This window comes from Mixophyes fleayi, chromosome 1 (assembly GCF_038048845.1).
Source record: "Mixophyes fleayi isolate aMixFle1 chromosome 1, aMixFle1.hap1, whole genome shotgun sequence".
Lineage (NCBI taxonomy): Eukaryota > Metazoa > Chordata > Amphibia > Anura > Limnodynastidae > Mixophyes > Mixophyes fleayi.
The window spans coordinates 108,908,312-108,931,041 of NC_134402.1; the positions used below are offsets into that span (position 1 = coordinate 108,908,312).

At 37.2% G+C, this 22,730-nt stretch overlaps 1 protein-coding gene across 2 annotated transcripts in view; it reads right to left on the minus strand.

Moving 5' to 3' along the window:
* Positions 1 to 3,801: 3,801 nt before the first annotated feature.
* The window catches only part of GAB1 (GRB2 associated binding protein 1), an 82,267-nt gene continuing 63,338 nt past the window's right edge, over positions 3,802 to 22,730 (minus strand). Inside the window, exons 7-11 of one of the 2 annotated variants that reach the window (XM_075199268.1) lie at positions 19,436 to 19,525; positions 17,807 to 17,894; positions 16,893 to 17,016; positions 9,280 to 9,402; positions 3,802 to 7,264 (exon numbers count right to left, since the gene is read on the minus strand). In XM_075199268.1, coding sequence (XP_075055369.1) covers positions 7,106 to 7,264; positions 9,280 to 9,402; positions 16,893 to 17,016; positions 17,807 to 17,894; positions 19,436 to 19,525 — 584 coding nt within the window. In that variant the 3' untranslated portion in view covers positions 3,802 to 7,105. The remainder of the gene's footprint in view (positions 7,265 to 9,279; positions 9,403 to 16,892; positions 17,017 to 17,806; positions 17,895 to 19,435; positions 19,526 to 22,730) is intronic. The other variant, XM_075199276.1, reaches the window with a different exon arrangement.

Genomic DNA, 22,730 nt, shown 5'->3' on the forward strand with positions numbered 1-22,730 from the left:
TAGGATGTAAGCTCGTATGAGCAGGGCCCCCTCCCCTCCTGTCTCCATACCTGTTCTTCCGCTCCGTCTTTACTGCATATGACTAGCCAGAGTTTCTGAAGTATTGGTACTTTTTGTTCATTGTTCTGTATGGTTTCATCCTGTATAGTCTTCTGTTAGTACTGTGTGCGGCGCTGCAGATACCTTGTGGCGCCTAACAAATAAATGATGATGATAATAATATTCAATGTATGAAACAGTACATATGTTTTACAAAATATCTTCAAAGGGAGAAAAGTGGTCTAATGAAATTTGTATTATATATATTATACATACACACCAAGGGCCTGATTCAGTAGGGATCTTAACTTGAGAAACTTCTAATTTCAGTCTCCTGGACAAAACCATGTAACAATGCAAGGGGTGCAAACTAATATTCTGTTTTTCACATAAGTTAAATACTGCCTGTTTTTTCATGTAGCACACAAATACTTGATAGCTTATTTGTACACTGAAATTTAAAGTTGATATTTGTGTACTACATGAAAAAACAGGCAGTATTTAACTTATGTGAAAAATAGAATATTAATTTGCACCCCTTACATTGTAACATGGTTTTGTCCAGGAGGCCCAGAGTCCTTATCTTAGGTTACAGGGCAACTCTTTTAAAAGAGTATGTGGTGATAACAGATAGAGGTGGATGTGTACATCAACCACCTGTACACTCAAGAGACTTCTTTTTAATGGGTTTATACATCTTACCCTCCCATGATGTAACGGTCCTATGGATAGGAAATTATGCCTGGCATTCAACTACTCAGCCGTGTTAATATTAGGAGCCTTTAATGCATTATTAGTTCAAATATTACACTGAATGCTACCCTCTATACAGTGCAACAACTCCCTATGTGTGTGCATGCATTTGACCTTGTTTAAAGATCTATTTGCCAACAACTCCAAGCTTTGACTTTATGCCACTCCTCTATCCAAACACTTTATTTTGCATAGAACTAGGTTATGGGAATTTTACCTCCCAATCCATGTACTTGCTAAGAAAATTCATCAGATCCTGTTGAGATTTCATGTTTTACACCTGCTTAACTGGTGTAACTCAAAACTCCCTACAATAAACCATTAGCTCTCAATTTAGAAAATGGTAGCAAGCTGTTCAACACAAAGCATACATACAGTCAAGTCCATAAATATTGGGACATCAACACAAATCTCATATTTTGGGCTCTATACACCACCACAATGGATTTGAAATGAAACTAACAAGATGTGCTTTAACTGCAGACTTTCAGCTTTAATTTGAGGGAATTTACATCCAAATCAGGTGAACAGTGTAGAAATTACAATGGTTTCTATATGTGCCTCCCACTTTTTAAGGGACCAAAAGTAATGGGACAAACTAAACAATTCTACATCAAACTTTCACTTTTTAATACTTTGTTGCAAATCCTTTGCAGTCAATTACAGCCTGAAGTCTGGAACGCATAAACATCACCAGATGCTGGGTTTCATCCCTGGTGATGCTCTGCCAGGCCTCTACTGCAAATGTCTTCAGTTCCTGCTGGTTCTTGGGGCATGTTCCCTTCAGTTTTGTCTTCATCAAGTGAAATGCATGCTCAATCGGATTCAGGTCAGGTGACTGACTTGGCCATTGCATCACATTAAACTTTTTAGCCTTAAAAAACTCTTTGGTTGCTTTTGCAGTATGCTTCAGGTCATTGTCCATCTGCACTATGAAGCACCGCCCAATGAGTTCTGAAGCATTTGACTGAATATGAGCAGATAATATTGCCCAAAACACTTCAGAATTCATCCTGCTGCTTTTGTCAGGAGTCACATCATCAATAAATACAAAGGAACCAGTCCATTGGCAGCCATACATGCCCACACCATGACACTACCACCACCATGCTTCACTGATGAGATGGTATGTTTTGGATCATGAGCAGTTTCCTTTCCTTCTCCATACTCTTCTCTTCCCATCACTCTGATACAAGTTGATCTTTGTCTCATCTGTCCATAGGATGTTGTTCCAGAACTATAATGGCTTTTTTAGATGTTGTTTGCCAAACTCTAATCTTGTCTTCCTGTTTTTGTGGCTCACAAATAGTTTACATCTTGTGGTGAACCCTCTATATTCACTCTTGTGAAGTCTTCTCTTGATTGTTGACTTTCACACATATACACCTACCTCCTGGAGAGTGTTCTTGATTTGGGCAACTGTTGTGAAGGGGTTTTTCTTCACCAGGGAAAAAATACTTCTGTCACCCACCAGTTGTTTTCCGTGGTCTTCTGGTGTTGCTGAGCTCTCCGATGCGTTCTCTCTTTTTAAGAATGTTCCAAACAGTTGATTTGGCCACACCTAATGTTTTTGCCATCTTTTTGATGGGTTCGTTTTGATTTTTCAGCCCAATGATGGCTTGCTTCACCGATAGTGACAGCTCTTTGGATCTCATATTGAGAGTCGACAGCAACAGATTCCAAATGCAAATGTCACACCTAGAATTAACTCCAGACCTTTTACCTGCTTACTTGATGATGAAATAACGAGGGAATAGCTCACACATGTCCATGAAATAGCTTTTGAGTTGATTGTTCCATTACTTTTGGTGGGAGGCACATATAGAAACCGTTGTAATACCTACATCGTTCACCTAATTTGGATGCAAATACCCTCAAATTAAAGCTGAAAGTCTGCAGTTGAAGCATATCTTGTTAGTTTCATTTCAAATCCATTGTGGTGGTGTATAGAGCCCAAAATATGAGATTGTTTTGATGTCCCAATATTTATGAACTTGAATGTATCTAGATGCTAGGAGGGGTTCTTTAAAATATGGATTAAGTGACTAGATGCACCCACAATCTAATCCATATGTCCTTTCCCATCATGGAACAAACTGAAAACATTTTCTATTGAAGGGTGAAGGAATGATTTACAGTGTACTTGGACCATGCTAGTAGTAGTTTTTTTTACAGAATCCTTTTGTTATTGAAATAATGTATTAGTTTTTAATCACACATGTTTGATGAATTTCAGGCTAGTGCTGAGGCTTATACTTTAAATAGCAGGACGAACAGAATAGATGTGGTTTGAGAAAGGACAATATCCAACTAAAAGTCAAATTGTTGCTTTACTTTTAAGACTTGAGATGTAAAGACCAATGAGTGACTTCCTTTGTATGTGTATATATCTATCTATAACACCCACTATTACATGTTTGCACACATATAACCAGGTTCACGGTCCAACTTGGCTAATTCATAGTTCGTCCCCACATTTGGTGGATGTGGCCTTTGCCGTTTTGAAGATGGACATTTAAGCTGCATGTGCTGTACAAGATAAATGTCAACAAAAAGCACTCCTTACAATCACATTTGTAAGGAGCGCTTAACCGCATTTATTTTTCGCCCAACACACTTGTTTATTTGACCCTTATTTACACTTCACATAATTCCTGAAATAAGGGTCTTTCTTTCATGTGTCAAATATTTTAATTTCCTTCGTTTATATACATTGGTTTACATTTGCATATTCATGCACATGTGCATTATTCGAGTGTGTACATAGAATGACAAGCATAAATTCTGTCCATGGTGCAAAATGCTTCGTATTTCATTCATTTGTACTTTTGGTTTAGCGGCTTAATTTTTGAAAAGAGGCAGATGTTTCTCTAGAAAAAAAAAAGTTCTCTTTGGATTATTATTACTTACATCCTCTCTACTGAAATAAGAAATAAATTAAAAGCAACTCATCTGGTTTATATAAAATAATCTGGAGGTTACTATAATAGGATGTAACAGACAGAGAAATACAATGAACAAAAAAAGGTTTATTTGTGGAAAAGTTGATGCATATTTGTTAGCTCCCGCACTGGTTCCAGTGACAAAATTTAGTACCAATTTTAACACAATATAAACAATAAGACAACTACAATGTTTGCAAGTGTGGTGACACATGCTTAGGTTTTGAGGGTCAGAAAAAAAAAAAAAAAAAAAAAAGAAAGTATGTTCTAACACACTTCCATTAAAACAAAGTACCAAGTCACTGATTTGTGTTAAAGCTCGTATACATGGGCTCTTTGCCTGTACCTATGGAATGGTTCTATGAACATCATACGCAGCTCTGCAAATAGGGTTCTTGAGGAAAGGTCCAACAGTACACACATGTTCACAATGACTAGTGTATGGATACGGGCACAGCATGTCTTACAGTCTTAATGTTATATCCAGCATTCACTGTGCATGCTCATGGTGTACGGTCTGTAATTTCCTCATAGGCTTCCATCAGTGTCAGTTGAGCTGTGTTCACCACGCCATGAAAGCAGCTCACAAACATATCACAGGTACAGGGAAATTGACTGTGTGTACAAACTCTAAGACTGTTAGAGGGCCTGATGGTATTTAAATACTACTTTAATAGTATGGAACTTATAAACCATATACATATAGAAGAATAATTTAATGGCAGTCTGGGTAACATATCTGAATTTCATGTTTAAACCTATTTCCAACTTAAAACTGCATTCCTTGTAAAATATTTCATAGGATACCAATAAAAGAAAAAAGTTTTTACATTACCAAGAGATATACATGACTGGCTACAGAAGGAGAATTGACATGCCTTACACAGTAGTATTACGCACTTTAGCAGAATTATAAAGTAGCCTTTATAACTTGTGGGATTTTTCAGCCAAAATATGAATATATTTAATAGGAAACCCCCATGTCCCAACAGCAAATACTGTTGAAAAATACAATTTGTCAAAATATTAGTTTTCCTTTTCAAATTAAAATGGGATAACATTTAACATTTTACTGGTTACTAAAATCCATATCAGTACATGAATATCCACTAAGCCTTTTAAATAAAGAATTGCACTGCTATGGCCTGCAAGTATGCAAGACCATGGATTGGTAAAAGGTCAAAGCAAACGATGGGAAGTATTAAATATTATGTTAAAAAAGGTAACTTATTGGATTATATAAAAAAAATTGCATAGGAAATTCAAATATAAGGCAAAGCAGGTGTTAAGTTAAAAATGTCAATGAGCAGGGCACAGTGGTGTCAAAACATTCTGTAATAGGCTAACAGAAATCACAGTATTGTTCTAGCACTAGAAAAGTTAATGGTAGCTGTCTCAATGAAACATTACAGTATTAGAACCTTTACAAATTAACATGCTTACATCTCACTGTAAAAACCTGATCAGTGTATGAAGCACAGCAGTGCTTTTGAAGTACCTGATTAATATTAATCTACCTTCTGTATGACACAATTAAAAAAAATGCTACTTAAAAATAAGATGACAAAAAAGACTGCAGACACCATATGTGGTGTACATGTTAATTTCATTTCTTTTGTCTCTCTGTAAGATCCTACCCTGCAGAATCTTTACCAACTAGACATAGAACATGTACTAAAAAATACAGTATTGAAGAAATGACTGACATAATTGACGGTCTACCATTAATTACATTAGGTTAAAATATTCCAGATTTTAACTTTACATCACCTCCCAGATGTTCGAGAACGCTTTAAGGGGCATATTCAATTGTTGGATGTTCCCGCGACGTTAAAAGTATTACCGTAATGACGGTAATAGTGCTCGCGCTTCGTTACTTTTTCGAGTAACGCCAACAATTGAATATGCCCCTAAAAGTGGATAAAGTCATGACATCGCACTTTACAGAACCACAAAACAAAAAATACAAGTTGATTTATGTGATAAAGCTACTAGCAACATTCAAAAATATGTATGTAAAAATAACAGGCTTGTCAAGATATATTTAAGGATAAACTGTAATTACCAATAACAATCATTTTTTAAGCACTGTAGACTATTGTGTAAATATATTGGCTATGCAATTCTGGACAAACCTCATTAAAATATCAGGTCCCCATTTGTAGTCAATGGTGGTGGATGGCCCATGACAAGACCCCTCCAAACCTGAAGCTAGGGCACTCGTACTGCTTAAGGTCACAATCCGATCAGACTTTCTCAATAATTCCATAGACATTGGTTGGGTTGGACAAGATGAATTGTAAAACCTTGCTTTGAGCTCTAGCGACAATGAGCAAGTATTGGCGGACGGTCCTAGAGGTAGATGTAGGTGTGTGTTTATGGGATGAATTATATTAAGGATGGTTTCCTCTTTAGGAAAATGGCAAAAATCCCCTCAAATATTTTAATGGCTGACCTGGACAAGGGTTTGTGGTCAATGTGGAAAACTCTTCCTATGGGAATCTTTACATATTTTTAAACGTTACCCAATTCCTTTTCATATTAGATCAACTTGTTGTTCAGTTTTAATTGCCCTTTAATCAATATTTAGTACAAACCACACCAGCCCTCCAAATTGTAATTTTTGCGGGAGGAGGGAATATTTTTTTAAAAATATGTATTTTTAGATCATGATGTCTATTCTCATTACATAGGCTGTTCAAAACTAATTTCATAATTGAGCACATGGTTCTGCAGGTTTAGAGACAAACAATATTCCAAATTTGGAATTAAATGTCAAAAGCTGAAGGAATAAAAAAAGAATAAAAAAAAAAAATGAAAAAAGACTGGTAAGTCCAAAACAAATAAATGTCACACAAATGCTCCTGTCAACATAAAATAAAGGAAGCACAAGTATAAAATCAGAGGATACAACAATAGCAGTTTTGACTGATAGGCCAGCATTATGCTACTATGCACTGCAATGCATTAGTGGCCTATCTACCACGTTAACGTTCATCTCATTTTTAGTTGTATTATTGTATGAAATAAAACTAAGACATTAGCTGTGTTAATAGCAAAGCTAGTGTTAGGAACAAGAACCATTGTTTCCACCACAAAAAGTGCATAAAACATAGTAATACTACAAAACATGGCTAAATGTGTTAAACAAATGGTCCTTGTTGGGTTTTCATAGTAAAATATTTACATTTATGTCTGAGTGATACAGACTCCACAGTGCACAATTCAGTCTGGGTCTCACAGGGTCTTCTGAAATGCCCCAAAAGAGGCAAATTTCATTCTCGCAGAATTTATTATAGAAGACATTAAGCCACATTGTATCAAATGTGGCTGGCTTGTTGCATTGAGAGGATTTCTGCTGCTAGAAACATTCATTTGAGGCTCTTGGTAGGTGTTTCGGAGTCAGTAGACTGTCTCTCATCAGTCCATGCTTTTCTGGTATTTGTCAGGGCAAGGGTTTTTTCTTTGTCCACTACAACATAATCCACCTTTTCTTCTGCCGCACTGCTTCCTGAGCCGCTGCTCTTTTTCTACACAGTAAAAAGAAATCATTACCATTATTTACCAAGTAGATTTTTTTGGTAGTAAGTTATCATGTAGACTTGCAAATAAAAATGCATGTAACATTCTCAATGTATATTTACCATATTTTCCCATGTGGTGCAAATATATTTCTATTCTGTGATATATTCTTTTGTGACTAGTGAAAGTCTCCTTTATTTTCCCGTAGCTAAACTCCTAATTTATATCATATCTATCCCCTGGCATGATTCTTACACCTGTTCTCTGCATCTTTAATTATTATTAGATTTTATTTATATAAAAGGCACCACAAATGTTCTGCAGCACTATACATATGGGGTTAGAACATACAGCAAAACAACAAGTACTGTACAAACGTGACAATGAAATAAAAACAAGTTTACATAATTACTTTAAAAAAACACACAAAATTACATAATTATCTAAGGAAAACATAAATTACACTACGGCAGAATACATAAGCACTATAGCTGTGTCTGCCAGGCTGCATACAGGGAGAAATGTGTCAGGGGGGCCTATGGCTATTATTGCAAGAACTATTATGAGCAAACAATTGATAATGAGGGCTATATTAAAATCCCCCGGGTTGCCACTCACTAATCATTGCAAAAGAACCCACAAAGGAGCCACACACTGGTGGACTCCTTTACTACCAACAGTTTAACCTAATAATTTATAATATTTTGCACAAAAATGAAAAAAGATTGTTAGAATTTTTTATTTTCCATCTTAAATTTTATATATTTTTATCATTACTTTTATTGAACTTTAACATACTTTGTATCACTCTAACCCCACTATGTCCACTACTGGATGAAGATATCCCCATCCTATCTAAGTACCCCTACACACCTTCTATTCACACATTCTGTTTTCCTGTACAATAGTGTAAGTTGTAACCTTTACTGGTGCTCTTTCCTAACATTACTACATCCCACAGCACTTGTCTCCTGCATTCATATAATCTCCATGCAGCTCACAGTGCATATGGATGGCCCTGTGCTTGAAGCTTTAGAAGTAAATAAATATTGTACCATAGCACCAAATGGAAGTTTATATTATAGTACACCTTGCTGAGAGGATTACATAAAACAGCCAGGTCTTCTCTAAGTAGACACCCCATAGGATAGAAGATATACCAATATCTACAAAAGAAGCAGGACAGTAGGCCCGCAACATCTATAAACTTACCAAAGAAATATCTGAGTTACCACTTGCGTTAAGACTGTAATTAAAACATTTTAAGGTGGGACCCGGATCAAAAATGGTCAGGAGGGCAAAAAATATTGACCTTCTTAGGCTTTATGCCCACTGGAGAGCCGTCAGGTTACATTAATTACTATTAATGGCTAGTCAAACCTGCACTCAAAAATTGTATTGTCAAGGGCCATATAGCTGAAGGCCCAGCTTTGTCTAGCTTACCACCTAGCAGAAGTTGCCAACTTCCTTTTTTCTGTCCAGGGCCAATTATTTACATACGCTGCAGGGCTCCTTATAGGATTGAGTAATTATAGGATTAAATATTATCTGTTAAACCCTAACTCAATTACAATGCAAGGAACACCTGTTATTTTGGAGACATTCCAGGGACACCTCTGTAATATCTAATATTCCTGTCACGACTAGGAAGAGAATGTTGAATTCTAGAAATTTTGACTGAACCGGATTTGTGCTTTGAGAGAACGCATGGAATGTCTGTCGCACACCATGAGCCCATATAGTCATCGGAATTCACAATTCTCCTGGAAGCCATATTCTGCTAGTTGGGGTTATAGGACTTAACATGGATACAGAAAAAGAGGGGAAAAATTCCAAAAGTATGCAACAGTGATATTTTATTTCTCTATTAAATTTGCTGAAAACCCTAAAGAGATTTAAAAAAAAAAAAAAAAAAAGGGGGTGGAAGCACACAAAAATCTGAGCATCTCCAATGAGACAATTCCTTATTTATACTTGTTCAGTCATGTCACATTATTTAGATTTGTTCCAATCTATCACATACTTTTCTTGGAGGTGTTGACTTGCCGGAGTCCAGATCCAAGTCTAAATATTCAACCTGCTTGTCTCCTTTAGGTTTCACCATGGGACTATTTCCTGCATCAAGACTGTTGCTCTCAAATAAACTCTGTAATTACAAAAAGTGAATATATTATATACTCCCAATACATATCAGAACCTATTAGCTCAAGTGTAAGGGAAGAGTGACAATTTACAGAATGCCTACACATAGACAATGTATTGAAATTCATGATGACACAAATACACATATACAACAGACCAAGCGAACCGTTATTTATACATATAAAAGAAGGTACTTTCATATTGTTTTGTTCTCCCTGTATACGCAACTTGCACTATTATATTGGTGCAACACACTTGTGTTACATGCGTCATCCATACTGTGCACTTGTCACTTACATATAAAGTAGGCAGTCCGTTTGCAGGTCGGTCCCATACTCCTAAAATAAAATATCAACGTACTAGTAACCAGCGACATCATTGTGACACTTGATGCCTTAGATGTCATTAATTTCTATGGACCTAATCAGCCTGCAAATGGCTCCCTACATTGTAGGTGTATCTAAGGGGCTATCTACCACTCCTATCGTAGTGCTCTGGACACTGCTAAACAAACATACTTCCAATCTCTCATCTATGCTCAGGCTTCGACTTTTTAACACATTTAAATCTCTTCTCAATCCTCCCACCCCAAACCCTCCGACTACCATCAGTGCCCAGGATCTTGCTTTCTATTTAAAGGACAAGATTGATCAGATTAGACCTGAAATGGTATCATCTCCCTCGACTAGCAATCAGCTCAATTCCTTCCCAGCATCCTCCGACACCCTCTCTTCAATTGATCCCACAAGGAAGAGGAAGTTTCTACTCTTCTTATATTCCTACTCTACATTCTTGTCCTCTTGATCCTATACCCCTACAAATTGTTAAGTCCTTGTCTCATGTGCTCATTCCACCTCCAACTAAAATCTGTAATCGATCTCTCTTTACTGGTAACTTTCCATCACTCTGCAAGCACGCAGTGATTACTCCTATTCTAAAAAAATCTAAATTCTGACCCAAACTTGCTCTCAAATTACCGCACCATCTCCCAGCTCCCATGCCCCTCCAAACTTCGAGACTTGCCTACACCCGCCTCACACATTTTCTTTCTGCAAACAACCCATTGGAACCTCTTCAATCAGTATTTTGCTCTCAACACTCCACAAAGTCTGCCCTGACCGAGGTTGTCAATGATTTGATAACAGCTAAAACTAAAAGGAAATTACTCTCTTCCAATTCTCCTGGATCTCTCTGTGTATGAGGAGAGAGTGGTCAACAGTGTCGAATGCAGCACACTACAATCCCAAAGGTTTTCAAGACCATGTCTTATCCTGGTTCACATCCCATCTAATTGCTATTTCAGTATTAATTTCTCTGGAACAACCTTTGCTTCACTTTCTTTATCAGCTGGAGTACCACAAGGCTCAGTCCTAGGTCCTCTGCTATACTCTATCTACACCACTTCTCATGGAAAACTAATAAAGCTCCTTTGGATTTCAGTATCATCTCTATGTGGACGATACACAACTCAAACTCAATCTTTCAAAACCAGAATTAATAATATTCCCACCCAACAATAGAACCTCCTGACTGACATTTCTATTTCTGTTGACAACATGACAATAAATCTCACCCCGCAAGCTCGCTGCTTAGGTGTAATCCGTGACTTGCAACTATCCTTTGTTCCCCACATCAACCTTATATTTACATCATACTGCATACATCTAAAAAACACTTCCAGAATACGTACATCTCACACAAGACACTGCAAAAACTTTAATTCATGCACATCATCTCCCGCATCGACTATTGTAATTCCCTTACTAGTCTTCTCAAACTCAGACTCGAGCCCCTACAGTATATTTTGCACGTAGCGGCTAGATTGATTCTCCTTGCAAATAGGTTTTCGTCTGCTGAGTCACTGTCAGTCTCTACATTGGTTGCCGGTTTTTCAACAAATCCAATATAAAATTCTTCTACTAACATACAAGGCCATCAACAAAATTACCCAGACATACATCTCCTCACTTGTCTCAAAATATATCTCCCAAATCGACAACTAGTTCTGAACAAGATCTGCATCTCTCTTCCACTCTCATCACTTCCTCCCATTTTTGGTTACACGACTATATTCAGGCTGCACACACTTTATGGAATTCACTCCCTCTCACCACAAGAATTTCCTTCTAGTCTTCAAACATTCTCTGAAAACCCTCTTCAGATATGCTTATAATATTCCTCTACCATCCTCTTAATCTCCCTAGGTTACCCTATTACCACCCTCTACACAGCTAACACAAGACAACTGTCTGACAAACATAGTTGTGTGACTGAGCATACAGCCCACTAAATACTTTGTAACCTTTGCATTCTAGCTGGGCCATTGTGCAATACGATGTAGCATTTACTATTGCGTATCAAACCATTGTCTCACAGACTGTAAGCTTGTACGCAGGGCCCTCTTACCTCTCTGTATGTATGCATTACCCAGTATTGTTTTATTACTATTTGTTACCAGTTGTAAAGCACTACGGAATCTGCTGGTGCTATATAAATAAATATTGATGGTGAGGAGGAAGAGGAGGATGGGAGAGCCACCAATGGACAATGTGGTGAAGGGTTTCTTTTTTTACAAAAGGTGGTGAAAATGATTTGGTGCCAAGTGATATCAGACAGACAAATATGCTAAAAAAGGAAGCATATTCTTATGGTCCACACACAAACTCATTGAAATACTCCAAACATTTTTTTAGTGAAATGTTACACTACAGTACTAGAAAGTGTTAATCCAATAGGGTTCTTAACAATCTTTATACTGGACATACTTTTATATTTCATCTTATACTGATCAAAAACAGTAGATATTTTGTGAACAGAAAAAAAAGATCCTTCAGTTAAACAAGGAACTTTATTTATGATCCTATTAATTTGGTACTGTGATGGGATCACTTCTAAATAACGTATGGCATAAATTTATTTGAATGAAATAGCGCAGAGCGCTTATTTATATAATTGCAAATGTACTTATTTTTGATATTGTGGGAATGTTGGTAAAATATCTATTTTGAGACCAGAGGAAGAAATTCGTTTTATCTTTGCTAGAGGAAATGCAAGATTCCTGAGATATATATTTCTGATACAATAAGCCTTTGTGTAGTAAGTATTTTGTGTATCGCGATGTGGGGAAATTACTTGTTTGGGAATGTGTATTCTGCGACTGTCTGAAGAAAGGACCCATCTTACTTTCATGTTAATTAGACCTTTTCATGTGTTAGGGTCTAGCACCCGAAGGCACAGGAAGGTTTAATTAGATTGCTGTTCGATTTCCTGCGTCTAAAAACGAGATGCAGGAAATCACAGCAAAGTTTTAGAATACCACAGATGAGAGTAAATATTGTTAGCTTTGCATTGCATGTAAATCCATGTTTGCATCCCCATTCTAAAAATAGCTCAGACCTCAGTAGGCTGGCTTACCCAGTGAGGCTGTGTTCAAATATGTATAAAAAGCACTGTCTTATATTGAAAATTTTTCTTCACGTTCCATCTGACCTGCTCCCTGGTACCTTCAAACAGGGTGAGCAAATAAACATCACTTGCTTCAAAGATCTGCTTGGAAACTTCTCTATCCCTGTGACCTACAGATTAGACCCAAAAGCGAATCCGTTCCAAGCTGTTTCTGAGGTTTGGGACCCAGCTCTGGCCAGTGTGATAGGCCAGGGGGGATTCATCCACAGCAACCCTGATCCATAGGAAGAGGTCATGAGTACCAGCCCAAGTACACAAGTAACGGGGTACACTCGCAGAGTCAGTTACCCAGAAGAAACCCGGTACTGGATGCCGGGAAAGGAGTCCAATGGTGGCAGCATTTGTAAGCCCCCCCTACTGCGGTGAGAGGGCGCATTTGGGATATCGGAATGGAGCGGTGGAAAAGTAAGCACAGCCGTTTCCCAGCAGCAACAGACAGGGTGGCATAGGCGGTCCATCCTGTCACCGGTACCATTGAGAGATAAAATGAATGTTAATGTAATTATTACCACTCCTACCGTTGTGGTATCACACATTTAATTATTTCAATGGCTTCATGTTTAATTTCTATCAATATAGCATAATCTCCTCTATCGATCCATGCACTGTGTGTGAACCATAAGCATGCCTCTGTATCAGGCACTGCAAAGAAATATATTAAATCCTGCAGGTACTAGTGCTATAATTTCTATCTTCGCTACTGATCACACTGGAAATTAGAAAACAAAACAAAAATCAAAACATACTGCTAATGAAATAATCAGTTATCTTTCAATGTTACAATATGAAAAATAAATAAAACCTATCAACATCACTGAAGTTTTATATTCTATCCTTATCATTTAAATATTTAGAAGGCGTTAACCAAACCGAAGACTTGGCTGCATATATTGAGCAGCAAATATGCAATATGTGGCACTTAATCTCATATTATCCTATAGATTGTAAGCTTGCGATACTTAACCCCTGCCACACGTGACAGATCTTCACGCCATCAGGGGTTACAGGGAGTACTACAGTAAGGGGCCCGGACACACCAAAGGACCCGCTACCCAATGACGCTGATCCTGGCAGAGCTGCTCAGTGTTCTTTTTGGTTGACTAGCTCGACGGGGTGAAGCCGATCTGCCCACCACCAGATTTGACCCACCCCCTCTCCAGTCAAATGATGGTGTCACCTCCTGTCACACACATCTAAAGAGATCTCATCCAGTGACTGCACACAGCGTTCTATGATTAGAACAGCATATGTAGCAATTTAATTGTCAGGGACTGGTTGAAACAGCTCTATACCGCAGGTGGCTGAAGGGGAGTCTCACCTACAACTGAAGATAGATCTGCAGTTAATTTGTGTAATTATCTATTATGCCAATATACACAGCCAATTGTAGAGTGTCATCAATTCAAGTTTAGTACTGGTGTAAAAATCTGCCAGTATGAGTAGTAATAGGAGGACTGCACGTACTGGGCCCAACGGGATGTGAGCTTACCCAATTTAACCTTACACACACCACGAATTTTGACACAAATCTGATATCTTGGCACTTAGATTAAGTCTAGATTTAAAATAATAAAATAAAATAATTAGCTGTTCAGTTATACTTAGGATATACACTATAAGGACAAGAGTATTTGGAGACATCTGTTAATTATTGAATTGAGGTGTTTCAATCAGACCCGTTGCCAGAGGTGTTTTTACTTAAATCGCCTAGCCATGCAGTCTCTATTTGCAAACATTTGGCAGATGCCGGGAGAACGTTACCTGCCTAACTGCATTATGCCAACTGTGAAGTTTGGTTGAGGAGGAATAATGGTATGGGGCTGTTTTTCAGGGTTTGGGCTAGGCCCCTTATCTCCAGTGAAAGGCATTCTTAATGCTTCAGCATACCAAGTCATTTTGGACATTGCTATGCTTCCAACTTTGTGGCAATAGTTTTGGGAATGCCCTTTTCTGTTGCAACATGACCGTTTTGCAGTGCACAAAGCAAGGACTACAAAGACATGGTTTGGTGTGGAAGAACTCGACTGGCCCACACAGTGGGACGTTATGATGGGCATGCGGGGAGGTCTCATGGCATGCAAGGGACATGTGGGAAGGTCCAATTGGCATATGGGACAGGTCTGATGGCCATATAAAAGACATGAATGGAGGTCTGAGGAGTGTGTCAGGGGATGTGGGGAATTTTGTAGAATGCGGGGGATCCGAGAGCTTGGGGATGTCTGGGTGCATGTGGGTACATTTAGTGCCAAGTGGGGGCTCTCAGGGCATTTGGGGTTGTTTTGGTGAAAAGTCTAAGAGGTATGTAGTGGAATTCTGGAGCAAGTGATGGGCATGTTGGAATGAGTGCTGTAGGTGTGCCAAGGTTGTTTTTTGGCTGTTTTTTTCATTCTCAAAAGTAATGGTAATGTGCGTCTTTTTTGAAGGTTGGTTGTATGCATTATATTATGCATGATCTGTGTTACGTATTGTGTTCACTTCTTGACTGGCTTTCAATAATTCATATAACTATAAATCCCAGCATCCAGACAATCCAGCAGGAGATGAATGCCCGCATAATAGGTAGGAAAGAACACCACAGTTTGGGAAGGATGTAGTATGAGCTTGCTCCATGTGCATGGCTCTCCCTCTGTGTCCACCATGCAAGGGGAGATGGGGGTCGAGAATGGGGATGGGGGGGGGGGGGGCGGGGGCTCTGCTTGTTTCATTTGTACTGGGCCAACCTTTTTTGATGGCAGCCATTTATCTTAACCCTGCCATGCTATGAAAGATGTCCTAATATATAAATTATAGGCCAAATATATAAATTATAGGCCAAATATTGTCTCACTATTTGTCTGTCCACACAAAATATAAAGAATTTTGCAATAAAGTGATTTACTCTCTAAACTGTAGGTTAGCAATATTAAAGAAAAGTAATATAGCTGTATATTCAGTGGTCGAACTGAAAATTAGAAGTGGCATTATGGAAAAAGCGAGTGAATGTAATTTAGTAGTTTTACAATCAAAGCCGTTGGAGAAGTGGCGATTTGGCATACGCCTGTATAGAACCACTTATAATAAGAACTTTGTTTTATATAGAAGTGTTTGACATCAATATTCTCGTACCAGTTTGGCATCATTAATCTGTGCTACTTTCAATGTTCAGATACTTTGGTTACATGTGGGCTTTGTCTGTCCTATGGCCACAAGGAGTTATCAGAGGTGAAATATTCTGTTCTGCTGTTAACCATCAAATGCTCTTAATGGCGATAGGTTACTCTATAGCCACCCACTTTATCCCCTACTCATCTGTGTGTTCCGTTTTCAATAAGGAATATAAGTAGTAATCTAAACCAAAATGATAGCAACTTTATGCTAGGCATGGCAACAGTCTCCCCAAAGTGATACAGTTGTTTATTATATATAAAAGAGAGGCTTAGCACGTTCCTTGTTGTATTGTTTCCATGTGGAGAGTGTATAGGAACATTTACCCCTGCATACCAACCTATGACATAACTGTTCAATCTTCAGCTCCTCCTAAATATTGGCATTATATACAAGATACATAAGGAAAATGAAACTCAAATTGAAGTTTACAACATCTGTTCTTTTTAAACACCTTAAGGCACAGAGTATACGAATTGTATTTCTGCTGCTGTAGGCAACAATAAGATTCACATTTAATGCTTTCTGTTAAAGGACCACAAATACAGGCTTATCCCAGTGGTTCCCAGCATCTTTGGAGTTGTGCCATGAATTTGAGACAGTGTTTCTATAACACTAATAACTTGTTTACAGTCACCTGCTGCTGACCGCACTCACTGGCCTCCATGTTATTTGTCCAATGAGCCTCACTAGTCCAGTTTATTCAACCACATGAATACAAATGCTGCAGGATATGTAGCCAATTTATCAAGATTACAAGATGCTGCACTTTGCTTATCAACGTAAATAGTTTTGTTACACTTATCAAATTAGACTTGGATACATTTGAAGTTCTAAGACAGGAGAGCTGGGGAAGGAAATAAAGAAGATATAAGTTTTACATACTGGGCCGTCACTGGGAAGATTTGGGTTCATGGGGACATAATTGTCTTCACTGTCCAGCGAGTCACTGCTGGAAGCTGTGCTATGAACCGAATCGGGTCTTGGAGGCATAGGGAACCTGGAAGAACTAATCACCACAAATTATTTTACAAACATGAACACATTGTATGGTATTAACAAAATCATCAACTAACAGGTATTCATTAGAAAAGGAGAATGTGTGTTTGATAGTTATTTAAAAAAAGCAATCCCATGAATAAAAGCATCTTAGCGTTCTTTGTTTTTATTTTTAAATATAAGAAAGTGTCTTAACATAAATCACAGTTGTAGGCCATAACAAATAATGTTGGTAATTACCATTTTCCCCTTTCTTTTTTACTTCGGATGGCTATTAATTTATAATTCTGTACAGTTTACCACATGGCCCATGATGTAGTGAGCAGAGAGACTTTGAAATGCCCCTCTGAGCTCTGACTGCACTGTGCAATTTTCCCCTTATTCTCCCTTCTTTGCCATCACATAACATGTCTAAGTTGTGAGCCTGTGGCAGCCATACTTGTCTGCCCCACAAAGTGATTTTGGAAAAGGAGATAATGATCAGAACAGCTAAGAAAATTAAAGGCTACTTTTTAAAGAAAACAAATATCAATATCTTTGTGGGATTGTTTTTTTTGTTCTCGGGTGTGTAAAAAACAAAACAAAAACAAAAACACACAGAACCTTCAAACACAATTTAGGCAATTAAAAAATAATTTTGGTTATAAACACTTTATTTGGTGGACCAACCAGAAAAAAAAATAATAAATCAATGAAATGGGTTCTATAAATCAAACTAATACATCCAACCATAAGTAATTTAAGTAAGTCATTTAAAAACATGTCCCACAATATAGACAATAGTTTTAATAAACACTTACTCTCGCGTGAAGCTTCTTGTGACAGGAGAACGTACAGGCAATTCTACCCACTCAGGTACAGGCTTTATTTCCAATGGTGCTGGCTTTACTGCACAAAAGCACACAAGGTGAAAATGCTTTTCATGATAAACTAAGAGCATTACTTCTTTTTGGCATAAAGGACCTCTGAACCTTAAGTGTAAGTTCTTTTATATAACAGAGATATTACTATCATCCATATGTAATAGTTCTCATACATCGACATAACATTTTACAGAAATGCGATAGATATATACCGATATATATATATATATATATATATATATATATATATATATATATATATATATATATATATATATATATATATATATATATATATATAATTGGGACTTGGAGTTTGATGGATAATGTTTTTTAACCCTAAAATATAGCAAAATTACATTTAGAAATACCCCTTTTCCCCCCACACAGTGCCCCTGGCATTCTCTCCTCCTCATTTAGCAATCATGTCGGTCTGTGATGTTATTACTAAAACATCAGAAATGATATGCCCTTTCCCATTCTGCTTTTTAGAAGTTTATTGATTATGGGTTTCATGATAAAAGATTCCATACTCATATTTACAATTGCGAACCAGCAGAGGAAAAACTATTTTTCTATTAGCCATTTTCACAAAAAATGGCCGATTTCTGTGTTCTTCAATAGTCCTACTGACTGAAGTCTGCTCTGTGTAGAATATCTCTTTCTAATAAGCTCTTGAAACTTTTACATCTGAGTGTTATTAGATACCCTCTTATATGAGCCAACTCGCATCCTAGGTTTAGAGGTCCTTTAAATCCCATCATGTGACACTGTACTGAACAAATACACTCAAAAATTAGATTTCATTACGACATTTTTACTCTTCCATGCACTTTAGTTTATATATTTCACACAGCAAATATGTTGTAAATGTTTAAGCTTGCAGGTTTATGATTTTTTTTTTTTTAATAAACTTTGTCAAAATAAGCTGTACTGCACCAAACGTCATATGCTTAGTTAACACAGTGAATTAAGTCGCAACCAAATAAACCTCTTATGCGTTCTAATAAAATTAAATCCCAAAAAATTAGAAATTGAAAATATCACGCATTTCATATAGTTCTATAAATACGGTCACTAACCAAACTATAGTAAAAGAATTTGAACATACACTCAAACAAATAAATAGAGATAATACATGGGGAGGGGAGGGGGGGATTCAATTAGCCGCGGGAATTCATAGTAACCTCACTGCTATGATATCGCACAATGTTCTAGGCAAATCTTTGCATATTTTTTGTCTGCAACGCTTAGGCATGTAAGCAAACATGAGCAATGTTTTCCTTACTGTAACAGAAACATAGTTGAGGTTATTACAGAATTTTGCGATTAATTGAATCGTCTCCATAGTATACCACATATCAATACTATGGGGGGGGGGGGGGGGGAATTATGTGTAGACATACTAATTTTCCAATTCATTTATATGCAATACAAGGTGAAAATCCTTAAAAAGCCAATGCCAAAGACATGGATGACTGTTATCATTCACTGTAGGCTTCAGCATTGCTATACATGTGTGCACAACAGTTGCAAATAGGACAGAGAGGAGAACTAAATACATACCCTTTTTTCTTCTGGGAAATTCACCTATGGTTTGTGAATCAGTTCGCTCTAAACCAGGAGGTTTAGGTCTTAAAATTTTAGGACTTTGACCTAATTGGCAAAAAGAAGACTTTAATAAAATAGTTGTCTCTGGGAAAAAAGAAGGCAGGAACAAAAAGTGGAATTCTGCATTGAAAGCAGCGGAATCCAGCACAGCAGGGTTAATTTACTCAGCAAAAGCAACCCTGTCCAGAAGCCTGTCCACAGCTGAGCTGCTCTCATGCTAGATGTGGAAGCACCAATTCCAAAAGAAAAATATGCTGCATGCCAAAAGCTTGTCTGAAGCCAGCAAAACAGAAGGAATTAAAGGCAACCTTCATCCTCCACTTCCGTCACCCACAGCAAATACTCAGAGTACACACATTACTCACCTCAATTTTTTTTATCATTTACATCAATTATAAAAATCAATTGCGTTTAGGCCTGTAGTAACAAAGTGGGTGGCATCCTTGTTTTGCAACAAAAAATGCCATTACTAAACAAAGAGATATTAATAAAGCACTACAGTGTAGAGATTTGAGGGGAATAAAAAAAGAATTCCAAAGTTCGTTACAAAACACCATCAGCAATTTAAAACCCATCATGATAAAACTATACCACCGTAGAAAGAGCCACTTTACAACGGAAACTCTGATAAGTTGTTGCACATTACTATATCCTATCTAATGGTCATGCACTCATGTTTACATCTAGCTTGAGATGTAAGTTAAGAATGTTTTATTTTCCAATTAACTATTGTAGAGGAAAGTATAGCATACGGCATGACTATTATAACTGTCCCCTCTGGGAGATCTTGGAGGGGAGGTCAGCAGGTGACAAGTGCAGGAGAGGGTGGTGTAGCAACGTCTGTGTGTCATCATGGCCCCCGCCCCCTGCTATGACATGACTATATTCATGGCATCTCCTTCTGCCTCCGCCGGAAGGATGCCTACTCTTCTGGGAGTCCCCCCCAGGTTAGGCTGGCTTTTTATCACTTTCAGATAAAGTTTGAATAAAACTGATTGAAAGTTTTATCCAATGTCCCATATTAAAGGATAGGTCACACTTGCTTTGCTTATTTTCTGGTTGTGTCTTTTTTTTTTTTTTTTTTTTTATTATTTTTTTTTTTTAAAGCAATGCTTCAGTAAAAATATTTAGTTAGCTGTGGAGTAGGCTTAAAAGGAACAACATCAAAATCTATTAGCTTTTCTTTCAATACTACTAATGGAAGAAAATAAGAGTCATCTACCACCATTAAGATTCCCTTATTCAGAAGTAGGTCACCAACAAACCAACCATGCTGGCTATCTGCTCCAGGAATGCTTAATCTTCAGACATTTCAACTTTCATTTTCATCTAATACTACCAATTCCTGAAAATTTCCAATTACTCAAAAAGAAAAATGGATGCCATATCTGCTTTCAGAACTATGGAAAGGTAATTCTAAATGTCTCACTTTGTTTTTAAAGGCCTAAATATGTATATTATTGTATTAAAAAAACCACACTAATATGGCTTAATGTGTATATACACATAATACTTCAAATGGTTCCCTATCCAAATACTTGAAGATCGCCATCCTAAAGCTTCAAAAGGTAAATCTGTATAAATCCTCTGTGCTGCTGTGGTTTCTTCATGCTGCCTTTATTTGCAGATCCTTACAGCGCCACAGAGCAGTAGCTCTGGTCATTGACAATAGGCTTAACGCCATTGAATGTGGCAACCTGACCCTTACACGGCACATACTAGTGCGTGAAAGGCCTCAGACCCATTTTCATGCATTTTACAAATATTAAAAAGACTTGAGCACTTCCAGTGGTAGGACACTAGAAATCATTGTGGTAGTATTACCAGGTTCATAGTCTCTTAATTGTGTTGGAGGCATTTTTCTGAGCTCCATTTTTTCCCCATCTGCTTCATTTAGAATGCATCGGAAAGCCTACAGTTATTGCCAAATGTGTTTACTTTTTGTATACATTTTTACTAGCATTAAATAAGAAAAACTCCAGTTGGGACTCATCACTTCCCTCCTCCCGAGCTCTTCCTCTGATGACATCTACTGACCTGCCTCTCCTATACAATCCCCGCAGCACTGAAAGGCTGATTGTATCTGCACATTACAACTGGTCACTCAAGTAAGTACACAGCTGTAAGGCATGCTGGGGTTAAAGGTAGTGGTGGGGACGTATATTGAGCAGCTCAATTTAAATTAAAACCAGCTCCACAGGGGCTATCAGGAAAAAATATATAAAAGTATGTTCATATAATGTAGATTTATATTTGTATTAAAGAGTAGTACAGACATAACATTAGTATTACGTAAATCACATAATTTTGGGCCAGGATGAACTTGTATATTATAAATAAATGACGCATATTGATATCATAATCGTGCATAAGAAATCAGAACGGAATAGTCAGTCACCACTCAGGTATATAATTTACAATGGAGTGCATTTGTATTTCCATTTAAATCAATAGCAATCAAGCTTTTGAACTATGTATTTAGGATGTGTTTTACTAGCAAATATATGTATGTGGGAAAATCAATCAATGCAATAATGTTATAGCAACATCGATTGCCAATTTAAGGTATTAAAACCCTAAGGATTCAACCTTTCAAAGAAGGGTTTTAAGCAATGTAAAAATTAGTATTAGAAAACTCAGCAGATTTTGGAAACATTCCAGCTTAATCATCACAGATGCATTTGTGAAAATGATTTAGCACTTCCATTTGCACTTTTCATGTCAGAAACACAGAATAACTGGATTAGACCCAGTTTACATGAGTGATGTTTACCTTGTTTTAAAGCTCTGATTTCTATGCAGAAATTGATGGTCAGTATACACACATTTTTAAGAATACCCCACATTTGATTGATTAATGATAGCACAAAGCCGTACATGCTGCTCTATTAATCCAGCATGAGTCTTCTTAAAAACCTATGTAAAACGGTCTGTCTGTTTCAATATAGGAATCATTGATTCCCATCTATTGTGACATCTATTGAAATACTTTGGATAAAAAGTTGGATAAAAAATAAAAATAAAAAATAGGGAAGGAAAAACAAAAATATATGAAAGTAAAATATATCATATGGTGGCATTCCCACTGGTGTAAGTATTTTACATTTGCGTTCATAGGTTTAAAAAAAAAGGGCAAAAATAAGTAAATTCCACCCAGTAGATAGTGTGATAATTTACAATGAATTAGACATTTATTTTATTACATGGGTGGTTGTATAAATGATACATTTTAATAGAAATAGAAATGTAT